This window comes from Oryx dammah, unplaced genomic scaffold, assembly GCF_014754425.2.
Source record: "Oryx dammah isolate SB20612 unplaced genomic scaffold, SCBI_Odam_1.1 HiC_scaffold_2, whole genome shotgun sequence".
In the NCBI taxonomy this organism is placed as follows: domain Eukaryota; kingdom Metazoa; phylum Chordata; class Mammalia; order Artiodactyla; family Bovidae; genus Oryx; species Oryx dammah.
Window position 1 is genome coordinate 28,944,703 of NW_024070186.1, and position 24,606 is coordinate 28,969,308.

Here is a 24,606-nt window from a genome sequence, read left to right on the forward strand (position 1 = left end):
GAGGCTGTTAGACCATTGGGGAGCTTTTCAGTTTTCATGGAAGAGGAAGAGGGACATGGCACCATGAATTAACTGGCTGTTAAATCTTCTACCCAGGTTGTGAACCAAATAATACATTGGCCCACTCTCTGTTAGCCAAGCAAGTCACATGACCACTGTTGAGTGCAACAGGACAAAAATGTATATCCTGTAGAAGGGTACCATAAGTTACGTGATTAAACCTGTTGACAGGCTTGTATAAGCCTCTCACTGCTGCTGCTGCTGCTAAGTTGCTTCAGTCGTGTCCGACTCTGTGCGACCCCATAGACGGCAGCCCACCAGGCTCCCCCGCCCTGGGATTCTCCAGGCAAGAACACTGGAGTGGGTTGCCATTTCCTTCTCCTAGGAGGAGAAATAACTAATTATGAATAATAATGCAATTTGTGCTAAGAAATTAATGGAACAGTTATCACCTGTGGAATGGGGTTGGGGAAATTAGTTTCACAGGAGATAGAAATAAGATGGACAATTTCACTTAGCATACACACACACACACACAGTTGTTGTTGTCTAGTTGCTCAGTCATGTCTGACTCTTTGCGATCCCGTGGACTGTCAGTCTTCTCTGCCAGTCTTCTCTGTCCATGGGATTTTCCAGGAAGAATACTGGAGTAGGTTGCCATTTCCTTCTTCGGGGATCTTCCTAACCCAGGGATCAAACCCATGTCTCCTGCATTGACAGGCAAATTCTTTACCACTGAACCACCAGGGAAGCCCCAAATGTGTGTGTGTGTATACATATATACATATATATATATACACACACACATATATTCATATATATATTTGAACCATGTGGATATGTTATATATTCAAAACTATAAATAATTGTTGGCAAGTAGCTACATTAAAATATATCCGTGTCTCTCTCTGACACAAGTACTGGATACAAAATCTGAATCCACAGTTAAGTCCCTGACATATTACTGATAGCCGTTCCTAATAGTTATTACTCAGAAGTGTGTCAAGGTAAGTAACTCAGATTAGTACAAAAGCAGTTCTCCACACTTCATTCAAAAATAAAGTAACTGCTGGAAGATGGAATAATACCATGGAAGAGACAGAAGTTTGGATTGAGTTTATCTGGTTTGAGAACCCAAGTGACTCAGTGGGTAGCATCATAGCCCCTTGACCTTTACTGAATGTGAGATACCAGGGACCCCAAATGGAATGAATAGGCAGGTGACAGGTATGTAAACATCAAGTGCTTAAAAGTCCTGGGAAACCAAAGTTTAGCACCAAGAAGGCAAGATCAAGAATCAGATCTAAGAGAGAGAGAAGGCCATTAACTTAAAAATGAACTTTATCATTGGAAGCTGAAAAGATGGGACATGGGGTGAGGAAGTGGAGTGCAGGGTGAATGGAGGAGCAGTTCAAGGTCAAAGTCAAGACAGCAAAAGGAGCTGAAGCCCCTGGTTTCCAGGCTGTCAGCTGAAGGGGTGGGCAGTCCAGGAGCTGAAAGTTTCTGAGAAGGACCTCATAGTAGCCTCAAGCATGAGCCCACCAAAGGCTGGACGCCAGGAGCATGATAACTAAAAAGGATTCATCCTGTGGCTCAGGGTGGTATTACCAGGAGTTTATAATCTCAGGCAATCTTACAGAGGAGAGTCCCAAAGTCCACCAGGGGAAAGTAGAGATTGTTTGAGGAATTAAAACAGTCACTGTGCACACAGCTGCTGCACTTCCACAAGCTCTGGAGATGCTTCAGTGGCCTTTGTATGAAGATGGAGGGTCTCCGTGGAACTGTGAACATGCCTGACCATTCTCTCCTGTGATACCCTTGTCTTCCAGTATCATTTCAACCCCTCGCAGTCCGTCCTGGTGATGGAAGGTGATGACATCGGGAATATCAACCGTGCCCTCCAGAAGGTCTCCTACATCAACTCCAGGCAGTTCCCAACTGCGGGTGTGCGGCGCCTGAAAGTCTCTTCCAAAGTCCAGTGAGTGAATGCTAGGCAGCCTGGGGCCCAGCCAAGGCATCAAGCATAGTCCCTGGGATATTCTCTTGCAAAATAGGATTCACCTCCCTTTGAGGCCACCCCAGTGGATTTGTGGTGTTCTTTTGTTTTTTTTTTAAGTGAAATATAATTGATGTAAAATATTATGTTAGTTTCAGGTGTACTGCATAGTGATCTGATATTTGCATACATTATGAAATGATAACCATGATAAATCTGGTAACCATACGTCACTATACAAAGTTATTACAATGCTATTGAGCATATTCCTTACGCTGTATGTCACATCCCTGTGGATATTTTATCACTGGAGGTGCGTACCTCTTAACTTCCTTCACCTATTTCACCCCAACCCCAACCCCCACCCTCCTGGCCACCACCTGTTTGTTCTCTATGTCTATGAGTCTGGTTTGGTTTTGTTTTTTAGATTCCACATATAAGTGAAATCCTACAGTCTTTCTCTGTCTGACTTATGTCACTTAACATAACATCCTCTATTCATATTGTTGCAAACTGTAAGATTTTATTCTTCCTTATGACTTAGTAATATTCCATTGTGTGTATACATACATATATATAATTTATTAGTGCTATAATATTAATATATGTATTAGATATATACTATATAAATATATACCATAAATATGTCTAATTATATTTAAATATATATATACTATATATATATACAAATATGTATTTACCATAAATATATAAATCCACATCTTCTTTATCCATCTATCCTTGAGACTGCCTCCATATTGTAGTCAATGTATGTAAATAATGCTGCAGTGAGCATTAGTGTGTATGCTGCTACTGCTGCTAACTCGCTTCAGTCATGTCCGACTCTGTGCAACCCCATAGATGGCAGCCCACCAGGCTCCTCCGTCCCTGGGATTCTCCAGGCAAGAACACTGGAGTGGGCTTCCATTTCCTTCTCCAATGCATGAAAGTGAAAAGTGAAAGTGAAGTTGCTCAGTCGTGTCTGACTCCTTGCAACTCCATGGACTGCAACCCACCAGGCTCCTCCGTCCATGGGATTTTCCAGGCAAGAGTACTGGAGTGGGGTGCCATTGCCTTCTCCGATTAGTGTGTATATATCTTATCAAATTAGCACTGTTCAGGAAAATACTCAGAAATGAAATTGCTGGATTATACAGCAAGTCTATGTTTAGTTTTTATGAGGACCCTCCATACTGTTTACCATAGTGGCAGCACCAATTTGCGTTTCCACCAGTAGTGCATAGAGGCTTCCTTTTCTCTGCATCCTCACCAACACTTATTATTATTTTTTTTATATTAGCCATTCTGATAGGGGTGAGGTGGTACCTAGTGGTTTTGATTCACATTTCCCTGATGATTACTGATATTGAACATCTTTTCATGTGTCTGTCGGCCATCTGTAAATCTTTGCAAAAATGCCGGTTCGGGTCCTCTGCCCATCTTTCAGTTGGGTTATCTGTTTTTTGCTGTAGAGTTGTATGAGTTTCTTGCCTATTTTGGATCTTAACCCCTTACTATATTATGTATGTGCTCAGTCGTGTCTGACTCTTTGTGACGCCATGGACTACAACCCACCAGGCTCCAGTGTCCATGGAATTTTCCAGGCAAGAATACTGGAGTGGGTTGCCATCTTCTATTCCAGAGGATCTTCCCAACCCAGGGATTAAAGCCACATCTCCTGCATCTCCTGCATTGGGAGGTAGATTCTTTACCACTGTACCACCTGGAAGTCCTCTTTACTATATACATCATTTGTAAATATCTTCTCCCATTCATTAGGCTGCCTTTTTATATTGTTGAGCGTTTCCTTCAGTGTGCAAAAAGCTTTTTAGTTGGATATAGTCCCATGTGTTTATTTTTGCTTTTGTTTCCATTGCCTGACGAGACAGATCCAAAATAATATTGCTGAGACTGATGTCAAAGAGCATACTTTCTGTGTTTTCTTCTAGGAGTTTTATGGTTTCGGGTCTTACTCATTCTGAGTTTATTTTTGTGTATGATGTGAGAAAGTAGTCCAGTTTGTTTCTTTTGCATGTAGCTGTCCAGTTTTTCCATCATTTGTTGAAGAAGCTGTCTTTTCCTCACTTTATATTTTCGCCTCCTTTGTCATTTATTAGTTGGCCATCTCTGCATGAGCTCAGTTCTGAGCTCTCTGTTCTGTTGCATTGGTCTATATGTCTTTCTTTGTGCCAAAACCACGCCTGTTCGGATCACTCTAGATTGGCAGCATGGTCTGAAGTCAGGGAGTGACTTCAGTGACCTTCAGCTTTGTTCCTCTTTGTCAAGACTCTTTTGGCTTTTTGAGAAAGGTTTTATACAAATTTTAGAATTTTTTGTTCTAGTTTGGTTTAAAAAGATACCCTTGGCATTGTGATAGAGATTGCATTGACTCTGTAGATTGACTTGGATGGTCACTTTAATAATATTAATTCTTCCAATCCATGAACATGCCATACGTAACTTTCCATTCATTTGTAACATCTTTAATTTCTTTCATCAGTGTTTTGTAGTTTCTGAGAACAGACATTCTACCTTCTTAATTAGATTTATCCCTAGGTATTTTATTCTTTCTGATGCAATTGTAAATGGTTTTCTTTTTCTTTTTCTGATATATCGTTGTTAGTGTATAGAAATGCCACAAATTTCTGCATATTAATTTTGTATCTTGAAACTTACTGAATTCATTTATTAGTTTCCATAGATTTTGGTAGCATCTTTAGGATTTTTCTTGGTATAGTATCGTGCTTCACAAATGTTTATTAATTGAATTAAATTAACCAACCTAGCCTTGATAGAGTTGCTAAATACAATAAGTATGCAAGAGAAAGAGAAGGCATAGTTCTTGTCCCCAGGGATCAGAGTTAAATTAAGGAGATGAGACTATCACTGTGACATTTAGATAACACCTTTACTGGTCTATCAAATTGTTTCTCAGCCAAACATCTGCCTGGGAGGGCCACTAGGAAAGGGATCCCAGAAAAACTCCTGAGAAGCACATAGGGAATCACCTGGCACCTGGAGCCATTAGGAGGACCCAGAGACAGCAAGAAGGGTGGGAAAGATGGGTCTGCGGCCTACCATGTTGTTGGGCCTGGGACAGATGCCGAAACAGAGCTCACAGATGGCAAATACATCCAACAGTTCTAGTGATGGAGAAAGTGTTCCCACCTCCACACTAAAGGTAACCCCTAGAGGCTATGATAGGGAACAGGTAGCTGACCTCCAGGTCAGCCCTACACTGTAGTGAAGAAGAGAGACCAGACTGCTGGTCTCCAGCTCTAGGACCAGGCTTCCATAAACTGGCAAGGGGAGGGGCTGCTGGGGCCACAAAGGCCAAAAAAAGTGGGAGCAAGAGCCCACCACCATGCCCACACCTAGCCCACCCTGGAGAAGATGGAGTGGCTCAGCCTACCCTGCCCCCAGGAACCTTGCCAAAGGATGTAAGCTGATGGCTGCCACCAGCCGGAGTCCACCATCACTCCCAGAGCATCCATCTAGATGCTAGGGTTCTCCATGTAGCCTGGGTCTTGGTCACAAGGAGCAGCAAAGTATGCCAGTGACACACATACCTGATGAGGTCTGACGAGAGTGTTAGTCTATCAGCATTTACTGAGCTCCAACCACGGTGCAGGGCCTTGGGTGGCTTCCTATCTACATGTCACCTGCACTCAAGCCCTACTACTATAAGGTAATCATTGTCCCATTGTATAGATAAAGAGACTGAGGTTCACAGGAGTCGTGCTCCCTGCCCAGATCCTCCGAGCCCAGGAGTGGCAGTCGGGTGTGGACACTTGCCTGTCTCACTCCCCAGGCTTTGCTCTTGTTGTCACACCACCCTGGCTCCCAGACATTTTTGTGGCAGTGCATCAGGACAAAGGAGTGTGGTTACAATAGCAGTCTGCTGGTACATCTGAACAGGCATGCACTTGTGTGATACCCTCATAGAGAGAGAACACATATACTGCTCCAGCAGACAGGGGAGACTAGCCCTGGGGTCTCACCTAGTAAGATGGCTGTAAATAACCAGCGAGACGACAACTTGTTTACTAAATCCTTATGCACAGAGCGAGCAATTGCTGCCTAATTAATGTTGCTGTTGATTACTTTGTTAAAGGATAATTAAAGGTTTAATGGTTACTTGTTGCTGGGTTTAGAAAATTCCCATTACTCCTAGAAGTCAATCTTTTTTCATGTCCCTAGATTGCTAGTAGTTTTGACTATATGTGTTCATGCTCAGTCATGTCTGACTCTTTGTGACCCTGTAGACTGTAGCCCACCAGACTCCACTGTCCATGGGATTCCCCAGGCAAGAATACTGGAGTGGGTTGCCATTTCCTACTGCAGGATATCTTTCTGACCCAGGGATTGAACCCTGTCTCCTATATCTCTTGCACTGCAGGGGGATTCTTTACCACTTGAGCCAATAATGGAACTTTAAATTCGAATGTCTGCTGACATCGTCAGAGGCTCTTAAGCAGTCAGGATGTCTCACTGAGGACTAGAGGTGGCTGCAGGTATCCTTGTCCGTATTGGATGATGGATGGTTTCAGCAATGACTGCTGTTTCCCCAGGTGCTTTGGAGAAGATGTGTGTATCAGCATCCCCGACATGGACGCCTACGTGATGGTGCTGCAGGCGGTCGAGCCCCAGATCACCCTCCATGGCACAGACCGCTTCTGGAGACCCGCCGCCCAGTTTGAAAGTGCCAGAGGGGTGATCCTCTTCCCTGACATCAAGATTGTGAGCACCTTCACCAAAGCTGAGGCTCCCAGTGACTTGAAGACCACAGGTACAGGTGCATACAGTGGGTTGAGGGGTGGTAGACCTTAAATTCTCACATAAAGTATGTTTCTTGTTAAATCACACTTCAGGACAACAGTGTTGTTCACCATAGTGGGGTAATTTATAACAGAACAAAAAATCCTGGAGATAATGCAGATACATAACAGGGGGGAGTAAATGCCTTAGCAAATTGTGGTACCCCCACCTAAGAGGTGATGCCATGGCATCACTGGGTCAATGGACATGAGTTTGAGCAAATTCAGGGAGATGGTGAAAGACAAACACGGACTGGTGTGCTGCAGTCCGTGGGGTCGCAAAGAGTCGACACACCTTAGCAACTGAACTGCAACAACATACAAGAGGTATGATGCTGGAGGGGAGGCACTTATGCCAAACTGTAAGTTAAAAAAAAACAAAAAGCAAGAAGTGAATTACAGAGTATCTACACACATACTGATCACAACTATGTCAAGAAAAATAAATACACAGAAAAATGCCCAGAAGGAAACACACCTAGTGCTAACAGTCTCTGAAAAGCAGAATGAGAGCTCATTTCTTTCTACCATTCACTTTTCTCCAATTGTAAAAGGTTCTATAGTAGGCATGTATCATTTTGGCGATCAGAAGAAAAGCTAAAGAAGCATGAAGGAAACAACAGAGCTGCATCTTAATATATACATTGGCAACCCACAACAGTGTTCTTGCCTGGAGTATCCCAGGGATGGGGGAGCCTGGTGGGCTGCCACCTCTGGGGTCACACAGAGTCAGACACGACTGAAGCGACTTAGCAGCAGCAAACATGTCCTTCAGTAATATCACTTTCAACTCTCAGGGAACTTTGCAATTGTTCTTTCCAGTGGTTTTATTGGTGGGAGGGCTGTTCAGTAAAAGTAATTTGAATTACCTGCTAGGAAGAGACACTACACTGATCTGAAATCTATAGTGTATTCAGCTTGTAGGGGAAGAAAGATGGAAAGATACAGAAAGAAGGCAGGAGACCTCTGGGGCCAGAGCTACAGGAAGAATATGTTTGAGAACCATCTTTGCCTCCTCCTCCAAATGAATATTTTCAACTCTCCATCTCTGCCTCCAAAAGCAGCTGCTAATGATGTGCTAGTGCCAGTGGGCCTGAGTCCCTGAAGGGCTGCTTCTATAATAATCCTAATTACCCACTGCCTTAATCCATGCTGGTCCCTAGGAATGGGATGCCTGGCAAGGCTGTCCTTCTAAGCTCACAAAAATAGATGGTATTGGGCCAACTGTCCGGGCAGAACCATTTTCCAGTTACACTTCAAGGTGCATTGGGTCATGTGATCTTCCCTGTGGTCCTCATTTGTGACTAAAATCAGACAGAAAAAGAAGAGACTCTGATTGCACGGGCTGCAGGCCATAGCTAAGAGTATCTGAATTCTCAAGGCCTGACATCAGCATACAGGTAATCCAGCAACAAACAATCATATGGGTCTATGTGTCACCTTCTGTTTATGAGAAGTTCCTTGCAAACCATGTAGGCAAGTGCCTGAGGGCTATTAATCGTACTTTTAAAATTTTACTTTCATGGTTGTAAGAATAATCATTATTGTGGGTGCAGTAAACAAATAGGCTAATGGCACTTCCACCAGTGACCCTCTCCAGCATCCTTCTTCTGCCCCCATGGATTCACTTACTGTGCTGTTTCAGTACCAACGACACACACACCCCTCTTTCCCTGCACACCTCTGTGTTAGTTTACATATCTGCTCATGGTCTGCCCTCGGCCTGGAAGGTCCTTCTCTGTCCTATTCCCTATTATTACCGAAAAAAACAGTCTACCTTCAATGTCTCCTCCAGAGGGCAGCCCCCAACCACTGGTTGACCCAGCCTGACCCCCAACCACTAAGGCTCCCTCTCACACACACTGGCAAGCCCAGGGCTGGTGATTATCTATTTGCTAATAACCAGACAAGGAGCTCCTCCAGGACCAACCATGGATGATTTTCCAGTAAGTTCCTCAGCCCAGAACAGTCCCTTTAGGGCAGAGGGAATCAGGGAAACTGCCAATGGAACATTTAGCCCATTATGCAAGCATAAGAGAACAAGAAGATTGTGGGGTCAACACACCTCTGCCTAGGGGGAGCAATCAGTCAATCATGTGGGGTCCTAGGAGCAAGGATGACCCAACCTGACCTCAGAAGAATATGGCTCCAGAGAAACCCCAGAAATGATATACCATTTGAAAGAAAGATATACATGCACCATTATTAATAACAGACCTTGTTAAGTGTTTATTAATGTGCTTTTAGATTTTGCCAACAATACACAAAGCCATTGACTTTGGCAAGCATTTTAAAATTAAGCATATGGAATTATTTATTAACAACATATATCCAGCGAGAATAAAAAATATTTTGGGTATTCCTTAAAAATTAAACAAAATAAAATATTTATTTCAAAATAGCTCTCTCATCCTTTGTGAATCCTTTTAAAATTTCTGTTTTCATAAATGTTTTATCATGCACAAAATAAAACAGTCTGCTTAATGAGTGAATATACTTATTTAAATGATCTCAGTTCACAAAATTTTTAATAAATGCCTGCAACATCAAAAACATTTGAAGAGCAAGAGCCCAGAGGCTGAGACTTTCACAAAGTATGAAATCAGAAAGTCATGGTTGGGGACTTCTCTGGTGGTCCAGTGGGGCTTCCCAGGTGGTAAAGAACTAGCCAATGCAGGAGACATAAAAGACGTGGGTTCCCTGGGTCAGGAAGATCCCCTGGAGAAGGGCATGGCAACCCACTCCAGTATTCTTGCCTGGAGAATCTCACGGATGGAGGAGCCTGGAGGGCTATGGTCCATAGGGTCACAAAGAGTCAGAAATGACTGAAGCAACTTAGCACGCATGCACTGGTGGTCCAGTGGTTAAGACTTTGCCTTCCAATGCAAGGGGTGCACGTTTGTTCTCTGGTCAGGGAGCTAGAAGCCCACATACCTCTTAACCAAAAAAAAAAAAAAAAAAACCACACATAAAACAGAAGCAATATTGTGACAACTTCAATAAAGACTTTAAAAATGGTCTAGTTCAGTTCAGTCGCTCAGTCGTGTCCGACTCTTTGCGACCCCATGAATCGCAGCACACCAGGCCTCCCTGTCCATCACCAACTCCCGGAGTTCACTCAGACTCATGTCCATCGAGTCCGTGATGCCATCCAGCCATCTCATCCTCTGTCGTCCCCTTCTCCTCCTGCCCCCAATCCCTCCCAGCATCAGAGTCTTTTCCAATAAGTCAACTCTTCACATGAGGTGGCCAAAGTACTGGAGTTTCAGCTTTAGCATCATTCCTTCCAAAGAAATCCCAGGGCTGATCTCCTTCAGAATGGACTGGTTGGATCTCCTTGCAGTCCAAGGGACTCTCAAGAGTCTTCTCCAACACCACAGTTCAAAAGCATCAATTCTTCAGCGCTCAGCCTTCTTCACAGTCCAACTCTCACATCCATACATGACCAAAGGAAAAACCATAGCCTTGACTAGACGGACCTTAGTTGAAAAAGTAATGTCTCTGCTTTTGAATATACTATCTAGGTTGGTCATAACTTTTCTTCCAAGGAATAAGCGTCTTTTAATTTCATGGCTGCAGTCACCATCTGCAGTGATTTTGGAGCCAAAAAAAATAAAGTCTGACACTGTTTCGACTGTTTCCCCATCTATTTGCCATGAAGTGATGGGACCAGATGCCATGATCTTCATTTTCTGAATGTTGAGCTTTAAGCCAACTTTTTCACTCTCCTCTTTCACTTTCATCAAGAGGCTTTTTAGCTCCTCTTCACTTTCTGCCATAAGGGTGGTGTCATCTGCATATCTGAGGTGATTGATATTTCTCCCGGCAATCTTGATTCCAGCTTGTGTTTCTTCCAGTCCAGCGTTTCTCATGAGGTACTCTGCATAGAAGTTAAACAAGCAGGGTGACAATATACAGCCTTGACATACTCCTTTTCCTATCTGGAACCAGTCTGTTGTTCCATGTCCAGTTCTAACTGTTGCTTCCTGACCTGCATACAGATTTCTCAAGAGGCAGGTCAGGTGGTCTGGTATTCCCATCTCTTTCAGAATTTTCCACAGTTGATTGTGGTCCACACAGTCAAAGGCTTTGGCATAGTCAATAAAGCAGAAACAGATGTTTTTCTGGAACTCTCTTGCTTTTTCCATGATCCAGCGGATGTTGGCAATTTGATCTCGGTTCCTCTGCCTTTTCTACAACCAGCTTCAACATCAGGGAGTTCATGGTTCATGTATTGCTGAAGCCTGGCTTGGAGAATTTTGAGCATTTCTTTACTAGCATGTGAGATGAGTGCAATTGTGCGGTAGTTTGAGCATTCTTTGGCATTGCCTTTCTTTGGGATTGGAATGAAAACTGACCTTTTCCTGTCCTGTGGCCACTGCTGAGTTTTCCAAATGTGCTGGCATATTGAGTGCAGCACTTTCACAGTGTCATCTTTCAGGATTTGAAACAGCTCAACTGGAATTCCATCACCTCCACTAGCTTTGTTCGTAGTGATGCTTACTAAGGCCCACTTGACCTCACATTCCAAGATGTCTGGCTCTAGATTAGTGATCACATCATCATGATTATCTGGGTCATGAAGATCTTTTTTGTACAGTTCTTCTGTGTATTCTTGCCACCTCTTCTTAATGTCTTCTGCTTCTGTTAGGTCCATGCCATTTCTGTCCTTTATCGAGCCCATCTTTGCATGAAATGTTCCCTTGGTATCTCTAATTTTCTTGAAGAGATCTCTAGTCTTTCCCATTCTGTTCTTTTCCTCTATTTCTTTGCATTGATCGCTGAAGAAGGCTTTCTTTTCTCTTCTTGCTATTCTTTGGAACTCTGCATTCAGATGTTTATGTCTTTCCTTTTCTCCTTTGTTTTTCACTTCTCTTCTTTTCACAGCTATTTGTAAGGCCTCCCCAGACCACCATTTTGCTTTTTTGCATTTCTTTTCCATGGGGATGGTTTTGATCCCTGTCTCCTGTACAATGTCACGAATCTCATTCCATAGTTCATCAGGCACTCTATCTATCAGATCTAGCCCCTTAAATCTATTTCTCACTTCCACTGTATAATCATAAGGGATTTGATTTAGGTCATACCTGAATGGTCTAGCAGTTTTCTCTACTTTCTTCAATTTCAGTCTGAATTTGGCAGTAAGGAGTTCATGATCTGAGCCACAGTCAGCTCCTGGTCTCGTTTTTGTTGACTGTATAGAGCTTCTCCATCTTTGGCTACAAAGAATATAATCAATCTGATTTCGGTGTTGACCATCTGGTGATGTCCATGTGTAGAGTCTTCTCTTGTGTTGTTGGAAGAGGGTGTTTGCTATGACCAGTGCATTTTCTTGGCAAAACTCTATTAGTCTTTGCCCCGCTTCATTCCGCATTCCAAGGCCAAATTTGCCTGTTACTCTTGACTTCCTACTTTTGCATTCCAGTCCCCTATAATGAAAAGGACATCTTTTTTGGGTGTTAGTTCTAAAAGATCTTGTAGGTCTTCATAAAACTGTTCATCTTCAGTTTCTTCAGCGTTACTGGTTGGGGCATAGACTTGGATTACCGTGATATTGAATAGTTTGCCTTGGAAATGAACAGAGATCATTCTGTCGTTTTTGAGATTGCATCCAAGTACTGCATTTCAGACTCTTTTGTTGACCATGATGGCTACTCCATTTCTTCTGAGGGATTCCTGCCCACAGTAGTAGATATAATGGTTATCTGAGTTAAATTCACCCATTCCAGTCCATTTTAGTTCGTTGATTCCTAGAATGTCGACGTTCACTCTTGCCATCTCTTGTTTGACCACTTCCAATTTGCCTTGATTCATGGACCTCACATTCCAGGTTCCTATGCAATATTGCTCTTTACAGCATCAGACCTTACTTCTATCACCAGTCACATCCACAACTGGGTATTGTTTTTGCTTTGGCTCCATCCCTTCATTCTTTCTGGAGTTATTTCTCCACTGATCTCCAATAGCATATTGGGCACCTAATGACCTGGGGAGTTCCTCTTTTGGTATCCTGTCATTTTGACTTTTCATACTGTTCATGAGGTTCTCAAGGCAAAATACTGAAGTGGCTTGCCATTCCCTTCTCCAGTGGACCACATTCTGTCAGAAAAATGGTCCACATCAAAAAAATCTTTAAAAAATAAGGTCACGGTTGCCATCCCAGGTCCTCCCCAGCTGTTTGTGTAACCCCAGGCAATCTAGCCCAGTTCATGGATTGTCCATTCCCTGCTCAGGGAAATGGGGATAATAATGGTACCTCCTCTAGTGCCTGTCAGGATTTCCTCTGCACTGTGCCTAGCATAGAGCAAAGACTCCACAAACACCAATCACTTTTATTTTAAAGTAGGAGTTTAATTTAGGACTACCAACCTGTCTAGCATTCAAATACTGAGACGTCCTCTGGGAAACCTGGGTGTCGTAATATCAGTCAAGGACAGCTAGGCTGACTTGCCAACTAAACTAACCAATTTACTTACTTAATTATATCAACAGTGCACCTCCACTTGAGCAATGTGTCATACTATAGCTGTCTGTCAGCCTCTGGGTCAGATACTGAGGATTCAGTCATGCAAAGTGCTTCGGAGAAGCTCAGAGTCTATTGGGAACAGCAGAGACATACACCATAACCACGTGGGGAAAGCTGCGAGAGCCTCATGGAGGGGCTCTCACCTCTGGTCCCAAAGGAGACCAGTTCTTCTTGAGCATCTACTCTGTGCCAGACACCATTTTCATTGTTTTTTTTTTTTCTTTCCTTTTTTCTTTTTCAAATTATAAAAGTATGATAATACATTTACAGGAGACTTGGAAAATACAGAACAAAGTTACATATGGTTCCACTATTTGTTGTTCACTCACTCAGTTGTATCCAACTCTTTGTGACTGCAGCTCCACTATATATTACTTTTTAAGTAGATAAGATTTTTAGTTGGAGTTTCAATATCAAACTCTCAAAAATTAATAGAATGAATAGAAAAGTAGAGATGACATAGTAGACCTGAAAAGCACTACCAACCAACTCAACATAATTAAGATTTATACAACTTTCACACAATGGCGGGATACAAATTCTATTCAAGTTCCCATAGACTATAAACCCGGAGACATAGAACATATTAAACAGGTGCAAATTTTCATAGTTTAAAGGTACTAAAATCATACAGAGCTGATTTCCATCCTCTCAATGCCCTCACCCTCTTTGTGGATGAGGAAATCAACGGGTAAACTAGACAGGTCCTCGGGAGCAGTGCTAGTACTCAGATTCACATGTTCTGACTGCAGTATTCACGCTCTTCACACAAATTCATGCTGCCCAGCCTCAGGGGCTGCCTGGACATCCATCCAAGCAGAGATGGTGACCTGGGGGGACTTACAGCCTCTCCTCTTGACCCAGCCTGAACCTTGGGGTACGGACATGGAGGAGGAGGGGGTGTGTGGGAGCCAAAATCTGCGCTGTCCTCATGCCTGTATTTTTCATTGTCTCTTCCCACAGCCCCCAAATCAGCAGTTTTAGAAGAAATGCTTCACAACTTAGATTTCTGTGACATTTTAGTGCTGGGAGGGGACTTGGACCCCAGACAGGAATGCTTGGAGCTCAACCACAGTGAGCTCCACCAGCGACACCTTGACGCCACCAACTCCACAGCAGGTTACTCCATCTACGGTAAGGTGGTGCTCAATCCTGGACCCGGTGATCCCCTCTCACCTCCAGGGACTTGTGAGTGCAATGGGAGCTCCATCACCTGTGGAGGGGGTCAGGAGGGAACACTTGAGCTCAAAGCATGGACTTCTAGCCCCTCTGTGGACAAGCTGCTCCAGCCTCCTCTGGTCCTGGCTTCCATTCCACTCCTGGGGAAGTCTTCTGTAGAAACTAGGCAGAAGCCTCCTCTTATCATATTTGATCTCAGCAAGTATTACAGCAGCATTTGGCAGATTGAGGTCAAACATTCCAGTGAGAGCCAGTCTACACGGAAAATCTGTGCTTCAGCTTAATTGGTTCCTGGGACCTCCGCTTTCGCACATTGTCTGCCCCTAAACACCCCAAGCTCTTAACCCTGGCTGAATTCAGGGAGACCTGCAGTCCCTGTAGGCACAGTCTGTCTCCACAGCATCTCCTCTTCCGCCTTCTTATGACCGGTGTGGCCTCTTGGCACAGGTGTGGGCTCCATGAGCCGCTACGAGCAGGTGCTGCGTCACATCCGTTACCGCAACTGGCATCCAGCTGCCCTGGAGTCCCGGCGCTTCAGGATCAAGTGCTCAGAACTCAACGGGCGCTACACCAGCAATGAGTTCAACCTGGAGGTGAGTGAGTCCTGCGGTGATGAGGGAAGCCCCAGCTCACCCATTCACTCCCTCATTTATTCAGGAAACTGCCACCACTGGTCCATCGGCCATTCCCGGTCAGAGCACCGTCTCCCTGCTCTTGCCAGGTCAGCGTCCTCCATGAGGTCAGAGTCCCGGACAGTGAGCACGTCAACCACCTTATCGCGCAGCCACCATTCCTCCAGTCCGTCCACCACCCGGAGCCCCAGACTAGCATCCAGCACAGTTCAGGTGGGTCACCTGGGAGGAGGGACCTCAGGGTGCCGGGTGGTCATTGCGACTCAACACCTAGGGTGCAGCAGCCAGAACTGAAGGGGGCACCCGGCTATGGAGAAGCTATGAGCCCGGCTCTGAGCTGCTCACAGCCTGGGGACGGAGCTGGTCAAGTACACAAGAAGTTACAGGCATGTCAATGTATGGCAAAACCAATACAGAATTTTAAAGTAAAATTAAAAATTAATTAATTAATTAATTTTAAAAAAAAAGAAGTTACAGGCAGTGTATGATAAAAGATGTTTGCACACAGGGCTGGGGTAAAATTTAGCATCTTTTTAAGCCCAACTCAAAGCTATGTGCTGTGTGGCACTTTCCCTAACACCTCACATATGCTCACACACACGTGTGCACCATACTGAAAAGACTCCTACCCTCCTTCTGTTCCAGCACTTTCCATACTGTCTTCCTGTCTGGTAGGCAATTCTCTCTGTCCTGACTGAACTCCACAGTTCCTGGCTCTCAGGGCATCTGCCCTATACTTTGATGGAAAAAGCAAGAGATAAAAGAGAGTGTGCATTTATCAAGCACCTACTGTGTGCCTTTGTGAAAATTCACATAGATGATTTCATTTACTTCTCACAACTACCCATGGGATAGGAATGATTAAATATATATATATATATATGTATATATATATATAATCTTATATAAATATATGTATATATATATATAATCTTATATAAATATATGTATATATAGGATTATAGTTGCTTTACAATCTTGTGTTAGTTTCTACTCTACAGAAAAATGAATCACCTATACATAGACATATATCCCCTCTTTTTGGATTTCCTTCCCATTTGGATCACCACAGAGCATTGAGCAGAGTTCCCTGTGCTATACAGTTGGCTCTCATCAGTTATCTACTTTATACATAGTATCAAATTACAGCATTGTTTACAATAATCAGGACACGGAAACAACCTGCATGTCTGTCAACAGAGGAATGGATAAAGACGTGGCATACATACATGCAATGGAGTATTACTCAGCCATAAGGAGGAACAAAATTGAGTCATTTGTAGAGATGTGGATGGACCTAGAGATGTCATACAGAGTAAAGTAAGTCAGAAAGATAAAAACGAATATGGTATATTAAAGCATATATGTGGAATCTGGAAAAAATGGTATAGATGATCTTATTTACAAAGCAGAAATCGAGACATAGATGCAGGTAATAAATATATGATTAAGTCTATTACATTATTGATAGATGACAAAAGTGAAGCCCAGAGAGATGAAGGTGCTGACCCAGAGTCCTCCAACTGAGGTACATGTAGACAGATTTTAAGCTACCCATGAATGTTTTAATCATGTTGCCTCCCGAGAGTAAGCTAGTCCTTTGCTCACGATGTCATGCGAATTCCTTCCTCGTTCCAGTGGTCCCAAGCATTGCCACAGTGGTCATCATCATCTCCGTGTGCATGCTAGTGTTTGTCGTGGCCATGGGCGTGTACCGGGTCCGGATCGCCCACCAGCACTTCATCCAAGAGACCGAGGCTGCCAAAGAAGCAGAGATGGACTGGGACGATTCTGCACTCACCATCACTGTCAACCCCATGGAGGTGATCCTCAGGCAGGGACTGGGAGCTTCAAGTGGGATGTCTCTCCTCCACTGGGTTCCATCCATTCTGAGCCAGAAGCCCTGTCCCGCTTGTCTAATCCCACTCATCCTGCCCTTCTCTGGGCTCCTCCAGCCCTCTCAACTTGAACGGTCCACACTTTCCCACCCACTGCGTGTACTGCTCAACCTGTGAACTGCTCTCAGCCAACAAATATTTCTTAAGAACCAGACATTTCTTAAGCCAAGCAGCAAAGTGTTGTCTGTCCCTGGCCTCTCCCATAGTCTTTAACTCAGAGCTGACTCACACTCAGGGACTCAGGATTGAATTTTTTATTGGCTACCAGAATAAATTAAGTGGCTATGCTCCATCTGCCTGCAAAGCTCACTTAGAGGCTCAGAGTAGGTAAATACAAAAACACAATGCTAATACCTGCCATTTATTGAGCACCCATCATGTCAGAACTGCCCTGGGTCCTCAGTACTCACATCACCTCATTTAATCTTCCCAGCAACCTCTGACGTAGGAGTCCCAATCCTCATTTACCAATGTGGGACCAACTCAGGGAGGCAAAGTAAAGCGTTCAGGTTCCCATAACTGGGAATGTCAGCACCAGTATTCGAACTCACCACTGCCTGATTCTAAAGTTCTTATTGTCCCAATTGGCCATCAGCTCCCCAAATCTACACATGAGTGTTCAATGCTCCTGATCTGGGCATATGAATATCAACAAAAGCCACTTCCATTGTGCCCTTTGGTCTGCCCATGGGTGCTGGGTGGAGGGAGAGGCTGGAGCAGGAAAACAAGGTGGCCACTGGCCATCGAGGCGCCACTGAGGGATGAAGTGTCCTAGCCTGTCCCCAGTTTCCCCCTCACCTGGCATCATGCTTCAGTTTCAGAGCCAGCATGCTGATGCAGCTTCCATCATGTGCTGAGGTGTAGTGCTGAGTGCATCCGTGTGGGACCCCAGCGTTTCCACCCTCGTAGAACTGAGCCTCGGGTGTGGGATGCAAGATCATTGTGCCTGAAGCTGATTACCTGACCAGAGTATGCTTGCCAAGGGCTAACGTGGCAGTCAGTGAAGCAGGAGTAGGGCAAGCCTTTGCGGCTGGAGTGTCCAGGGAAGACTTCTTGGAGCCTAAGAGAGACCTTGAAGAAGGGGTAGCATTTAGGGGCAGGTAAAGGTAGAAGAGAAAACGCTACAGAAAAGGGGCGAAGACAGGCATGGGTGCATGTCTTTTACGGCTAGTTCATCAACTCAAAGGATAAATCCAGATATCAGATTTTACTGGAATTCCCGAAAAGCTCAGGGGAGGGGATAAGACTGGAAAAGAGTGGGGTGGAGTTTAGGACACAAGTCAGGTGACGAAGGGCAGGCAGGGAAAAATGAGGACAGTGAGCTCTGTCCTTCTGGAAGGAGTATTTTTGAGGGGCAGCACACCTGAGTCTTGGCTTAGAAGACCTTCTGCTCCCAGAGACATTATTTTCCCACCTGGAAAAGGGATACAAACTTAAATGTCATTCTCTCACTGAGAAGCAAGTCACTAAAGACTTGGAAAGTTCCATGTAAATAGGTTCCAGAAATGCCAGAAAACAAACCTTAACCCAGGACTTCCCTGGTGGTCCAGTGGCTAAGACTCCACCTTCCAATGCACAGGGGTGCAGATTTGATCCCTGGTCAAGGAACCAAGGTCCCACATGCTGTGGGGTTCTGCCAAAAATGTAAGTGTGTTACTGTTAGAAACTCAGTCATGTCTGACTCATTGTGACCCCATGGACTATAGCCTACCAGGCTCCTCTGTCTGTGGAATTCTCCAGGCAAGAATATTGGAATTGGTTCCCTTCTCCGGGGGATCTTCCTGACCCAGGGATCAAACCCAGGTCTCCCACACTGTAGGCAGATTCTTTACCATCTGAGCCACCAGAGACGTCTCACCAAAAATTTAAAACAAAACAACAACGACAAAACCTTAGCCCAAAAGGTTCACTGGATGATGGATGGGATCAACTTAAATGTGCAGTACCTAAAACACAACAAGTCACCTTAAGTCTGGGTCTTGGAATTCACCATTTCTTGTCTTTTCCTTAGTCCTCCGACTGGTCTTTCTCCAGAGGACTTCCCTTCCAAAGTCCATCTCCTGGCCCAAGGGTTTAGCACTAAGGGAAGAAGTTCCAAGGGCCCCTAATTATCTCCTTAATGGAGAGAGAGACATAAGCGCCAACACGGCTTCTGTCTGATCCATGATGAACATTTCCCTTCTCTCTCCTGACATCCAGAAACACGGAGCCCCAGGGCGTGGGGAAGAGGAGACCGAGGAAGAGGAGGAGGAGGAAGAAGCGGAGGAAGACAGCTCCAGCAGCAGCGAGTCCGAGGGCAGCGAAGAGGAGGAGGAGGAAGGGGCGGGCAGGGGCAGACATGGGCAGAGTGGAGCCAGGCAAGCCCAGCTGGAGTGGGACGACTCCACCCTCCCCTACTAGTGCCCGGGGCCACGCCCACCACCTGTCCGTTTTGTAAGCCGCGCCCCGATGTACGCCCCAGCCTATCACATGTCGCCTCTGATTTCCATGATGGTCCTGGCAGGACTTCCCTAGCATTCTGGAACCCACGTTTTACGCCCTGGGCACTGCTCGTGTCCCAGTCCTGGGGCAATTTCCAGAAGCCCAGCGTCAACCTCAGTGGGGATTTCAGGGTGAACTTTTTCCTGTGGCTCCCACTTCTCTGGCCCTGGGCTCACCCAGCATTCTGTTAACCAGATCTGTGGGTTCTGTCTCTGTTTGCTCTTCCCAGTAGGGGAGAAGGTCAGCCTTTATGTTGCTCCCCAACTGGGGCTGCGCTTCCCCAGGGTTCTTAGGTTCCAACCCCCTGTGCGAGCACGGACTCCATGTTCTCTCCAGTCTGGCAGGTTCTCCTCACCTGACTCTCTAGGCTGCTTCCCACAGGCAGGGTGGTCAGACTCCACACACGGGAGGCCTAAGTCCTCTGCATGTCAGAGGATCATCCTTACCCAGGTGGAATTAAGTTTGCAGGACAGGTTGGCCTGGGCTCCCCTCACCCCACACACACGTCCGCTCTCTCATTGTGGAGAGCCTTTTCCTTTGTTCTTCTTGAGGCTGTAGAAGCTTATATGAAAAGTCCAAAACCAAGAATAGGTTCTTGGCCACATCAGGGCCTGGTTCCCGCCAAAGCGCTCTGAGAACCTGCCTTGCTGGCAGCCACTGAGACCTGCAGGGCTGCCCTACTGGCAGCTCCCACCACAGGGCACCATGGAGGCCAGAAAGCATTCCACACAGCTACTGCCCCCAGCAGCAACTGAGACAAGCCTACAGCTGGGGAGCAGAATGAAGAGCTGAGGAGATGGTACAGCTGGGCTGCATGGTGGACACAGAGCTGGGTGACGAGGGTGGCTAGGCCCTCTCAGGCCAGAAGGTGGCCCCGAAGTGGACAAGGCTCTCACCGTCTAGTCTTAGGCTCCCTCATCCCCTAGTTCACAGTTCTGCCTCTTGAGAAGATGCATTCCTCTTAGAGGTATTGGAACAAGCATGGACTGCGCCGAGTCTAAAACAAGAGTTTGGAGATTAAACTGCTAGAAATTAGAAGCATGTTTGCCATAATAACAGCTTCTTTTTTCTTCTCAGAAAAGGAGCAGTGCTTTAGGTGGTTGGCAGATATATCCAAAAACCTAGTTTCTTTCTTTCTGCTTTTTTTAAATAAGAAAATCTTTTCCATCTCCATCTTAATGTGGACACTTTTGGAGGAGAGTTGTTGCTATAGTAACTGGTCTGTGATCTTTTGTGGCCAAGAAGATAGCAGGCAAGCACTAGAGCTGTTATAGGAGTTCCACGAGGCTCTGCAAATGTCTTTGTTTCAAATGTCTTGGGCTTTTTTGTCCTTAGTGTGTATGATCTATCGCCAAACTCTCCCCACACCCATCCCCCAACCATCTCATATTGGCTTGGCGCAGCAATAGAGCTGGTCCACAGGCACAGGGCATTCAGGTTCAAAAGAAAGTTCAGAATCTATTCACTCTACTTGCTGTGTTACCAACTCAGAGAGAACTTATGAAGGGGGACCACCGTCAGTGTCCTTTAGTCTGACCTCCACCCTGTGAGGATCTATGATGGGTCTTTCTGATTCGAGGAAACCTTCTGATTTGAGGGAACCACCTTAGGCAGCTTTTTCCATCACCTAGAGTGATTTTTGCATCCCTTCTCTCCTTCAAGCCTCCAATAATCCCATGAGGTAGTGGGGACATCTATTATTAGACCCATTTTCATGTTTGTAAACTGAGCTTCAGAGATTCAGCATCTTGCTCAGAGTTTTTCTGACGCATCAACTAGATGGGACTCTCCACCATCCACTCCTTGCCTAGGGTCTGCCCCTCTGATTCTGCTTATTTGTGTTCATGAACTAAGAGGCATTGCTGGGAATCTGCTGTGTGCTAAGCGCTCTACCAGCAGCTGTGGGAAAGGAAGAAAGCAGACAATAAGCCCCTCCTACCCTTAGAGGACTTGAGAGCTGCAGAGGAGAAATAGGCATAGAAATCATGTAAGAGACGAGTGCAGAGGGAGAGGGAGAAGTCGCAGGAAGAAGAGGGACTCATTCGCAAACTCAACCCATGCTCTCATTTTTCCCTTCTTAGAAGAAGCACTGGCAGAAGTTTGGGGTTTTCTATTCGAGGAATGGAAATAGATGCCTCTGTGAATTTCCCCAATAGCCCTTTTCTATCAGGCTGGGTCTGTGCATCTACTAGAAGAAAATCTCGGGTTTTTACTCCTTACAATCCCCTTAGTTAAATAAAGAGATCCTTTAGTTGGGCCTTCGAGAGCTAACAGAATTCTTGCAAAATTATAACAGTAAAATGAATACTGTATGGGTATGTTTAAAGCCAATTCTTTTGGAATTGGATTTTTGTTTAAAATATTTAAGTCTGGTGTTCAGGAGAGTGCTTTCTTCTGCTAGGTCTTTCAGTTTGGCTGGGGTGGGGAAGGTGGTCCCCATGCCCTCCACTGCCTCCAGTGGCTGCTGCTGCTGCTGCTGCTGCTAAGTCACTTCAGTTGTGTCCAACTCTGTGCGACCCCATAGATGGCAGCCCACCAGGCTCCCCCATCCCTGGGATTCTCCAGTGGCTACATCACTTATTTATGGCTGAGTGAGCTGTTTGGGGCACATGAAACCGTTATACATTTGGGGGCTTTGGGAGGGAAGGTGCAGGGGAAAGTGGCACTTGGCCAGGGCAGCGCAGTCGATTCACTTGTGACAGGACTCATATGTAGAGAAACAGTGGGGTTCTGTCTACTCCCACTGTGGGAGATCAGCCTGCATTGCCAGCTTTGAGGACGAGGCACTTGAGATGATGCTGCTGGGTCTATGGGCATTTATAGTGTTCCCAGTACCGAACTGAGCACCACAGGTGAGAACAAGGGGCAATTATATAAAAGTAGCAGAAGCTTCAGGGAGTATCCAGGTGAGTAGTGAGTAACATAACTTGCCATCTCCCAAGGATTCTAACCGCAGGTGGAAAATGCCATTCATCAGCCCAGCATTTTCCAGTCTCCATCTGCTGGCATCTGGGAATTCAAACTCCCAGATGGCTGGATACCCTGTGGCCTCTCACCCAGACAGCAGCAGCGCAGATGTCCATCTGGACAGGGAGGAACAGCTGACCAGTTTGTCCACAGGACAGACTTTTGCTCGTCTTGCCAAGCAGATGATCAGATCCTGCTCTCTGGAGGTTGGAAACACATAGGCTGAAACCTCAGGTGACAAGAAGAGAAGGAGGAGGTTGATGGAAAAGGCTAGTACAGAATGAGTTGCCCTAGTGGAGTAAAGCAATCAACTAGTTGGCCACCTGCGTTAAATAATACTAAGTACACTCTGTTTAATCAAGTGCTATAAATCTGACTGAGGCCTCAGTTCGTCTAGTTACCAAAAATGTGATTTCACTGGGTTCTGCTTTCACCACCTCTGTCTTAAATATATACAATTATTCTATCAAGCAGGGCTTAGCCCACACAGCTCTGCTTGTAGTGCGGGCTGTGGCCTGGCAGACCTGAACCCTGCAGGGAGATGACTCCTGGAAGGGAAGTAATGTATCCTGTTCTTATACATATGGCAGGACTGGCAAACTTCACCTGGAAGGAGCCAGTTGATAGATATTTTGGATTTTTCAGGCCGTAAGGTCTCTGTCACAAGTATTCTACCCTGCCATGGTAGCATGAACCAGCCACAGACAAGACACTTAAATGGATGAATATGGCTATATTAAAAGAAAAATTATGAACACTAAAAAAAATCAGGCAATTTGAATTCATATTATTGTCAGATGTCACAAAAACTCATTACTTGTTTGACTTTTATTTTCCAGTACTTAAAAACAGAAATAACTTTCTGAGTCCATCAGTTCAGTTCAGTCACTCAGTCGTGTCTGACTCTTTGTGATCCCATGAACTGCAGCATGCCAGGCCTCCCTGTCCATCACCAACTCCCAGAGTTTACTCAAACTCATGTCCATTGAGTCAGTGATGCCATCTAACCATCTCATCCTCTGTCGTCCCCTTCTCCTCCTGCCTTCAGTCTTTCCCACCATCAGGGTCTTTTCAAATGAGTCAGCTCTTGGCATCAGGTGGCCAAAGTATTGGAGCTTCAGCTTCAACATCAGTCCTTCCAATGAACACCCAGGACTGATTTCCTTTAGGATGGACTGGTTAGATCTTGCATGGGCCTTACAAAAACTAGCAGCTGGGCAGATTCGGCCCTGGGGCCACAATTTGCACACCTCAACCGTGTGTGTGTGAGAAGCAGCCTTCCAGCCTTTCATTTGCCAAGAAAAAGCAGATATCTTAGGCCCTCCGATAAACTGCTCAGGGGTCTTTGCCTCCAAAATGAATAGCAAACAATGCATAGTCCTTATCTAAACTGTTTTTAAAATCCATGTTCCAGAGGGAAAACAAAAACCAAAACCAAACAATAACTTGTTACTTGAATTGACTCAAGCTCAGGCAAGCATTTGTCAAGAGCCAAAAGCCTGGGATTCAGGAACCCACTGACCACTGAGCGTGAAGCCCACTGAGCTAAGTGCTGACTCCCAGGTGCAGGGCCTTCCCCCAACAACTCAGCCTGTAATGATTTCTAAGCAGGAATGTTCATTATCTCAGACTGATTTCCATTCAGCCCTGCTCATGCCACTGCTATAAAAATGATCTTAAAGACTTGTGACTGTTTAAATCAATACAGCATAATCAGTAGAAAGCCCAGCTGGGCACACTTCAAAATTAGCAGTCTTCTCGGCTGTATGAGTCAACATTAGCCAAAGGAAGAAAAGGAGAACAGAACTTTCTTCTTAACCATCCCTTTATTTGAATTAACCAAATCAGTTTTACTAAAAAAAAACAAAAACAAAAACAAAAACCAGAGAGCTGGTCTAATACTTTGAAAAAACTGTACCAGTGCAATATAGATGCTTTTCAGGGAAGACCATCCTGAGGCCTTTGGGGGACCCCGAAGCCTACTGTGATGCACTCTGGCAGGCTGTGGATACTATAGCATTCTCCATTGGCATCAGACATTTATCAAGGCTGAGAAGCCAAAGCCCTGGGCACAATTTAATTTTCATGTAACCACTCTCTGTTGTCCAGC

At 45.1% G+C, this 24,606-nt stretch overlaps 1 protein-coding gene across 1 annotated transcript in view; it reads left to right on the forward strand.

Moving 5' to 3' along the window:
- The window catches only part of CLSTN2 (calsyntenin 2), a 464,485-nt gene extending 443,903 nt beyond the window's left edge, over positions 1-20,582 (forward strand). The window contains exons 11-17 of the mRNA XM_040265134.1: positions 1,830-1,978; positions 6,568-6,785; positions 14,303-14,473; positions 14,966-15,111; positions 15,240-15,363; positions 16,789-16,973; positions 19,248-20,582. Of these exons, the coding sequence (XP_040121068.1) occupies positions 1,830-1,978; positions 6,568-6,785; positions 14,303-14,473; positions 14,966-15,111; positions 15,240-15,363; positions 16,789-16,973; positions 19,248-19,448 (1,194 nt within the window). The 3' untranslated portion in view covers positions 19,449-20,582. The remainder of the gene's footprint in view (positions 1-1,829; positions 1,979-6,567; positions 6,786-14,302; positions 14,474-14,965; positions 15,112-15,239; positions 15,364-16,788; positions 16,974-19,247) is intronic.
- Positions 20,583-24,606: the final 4,024 nt, after the last annotated feature.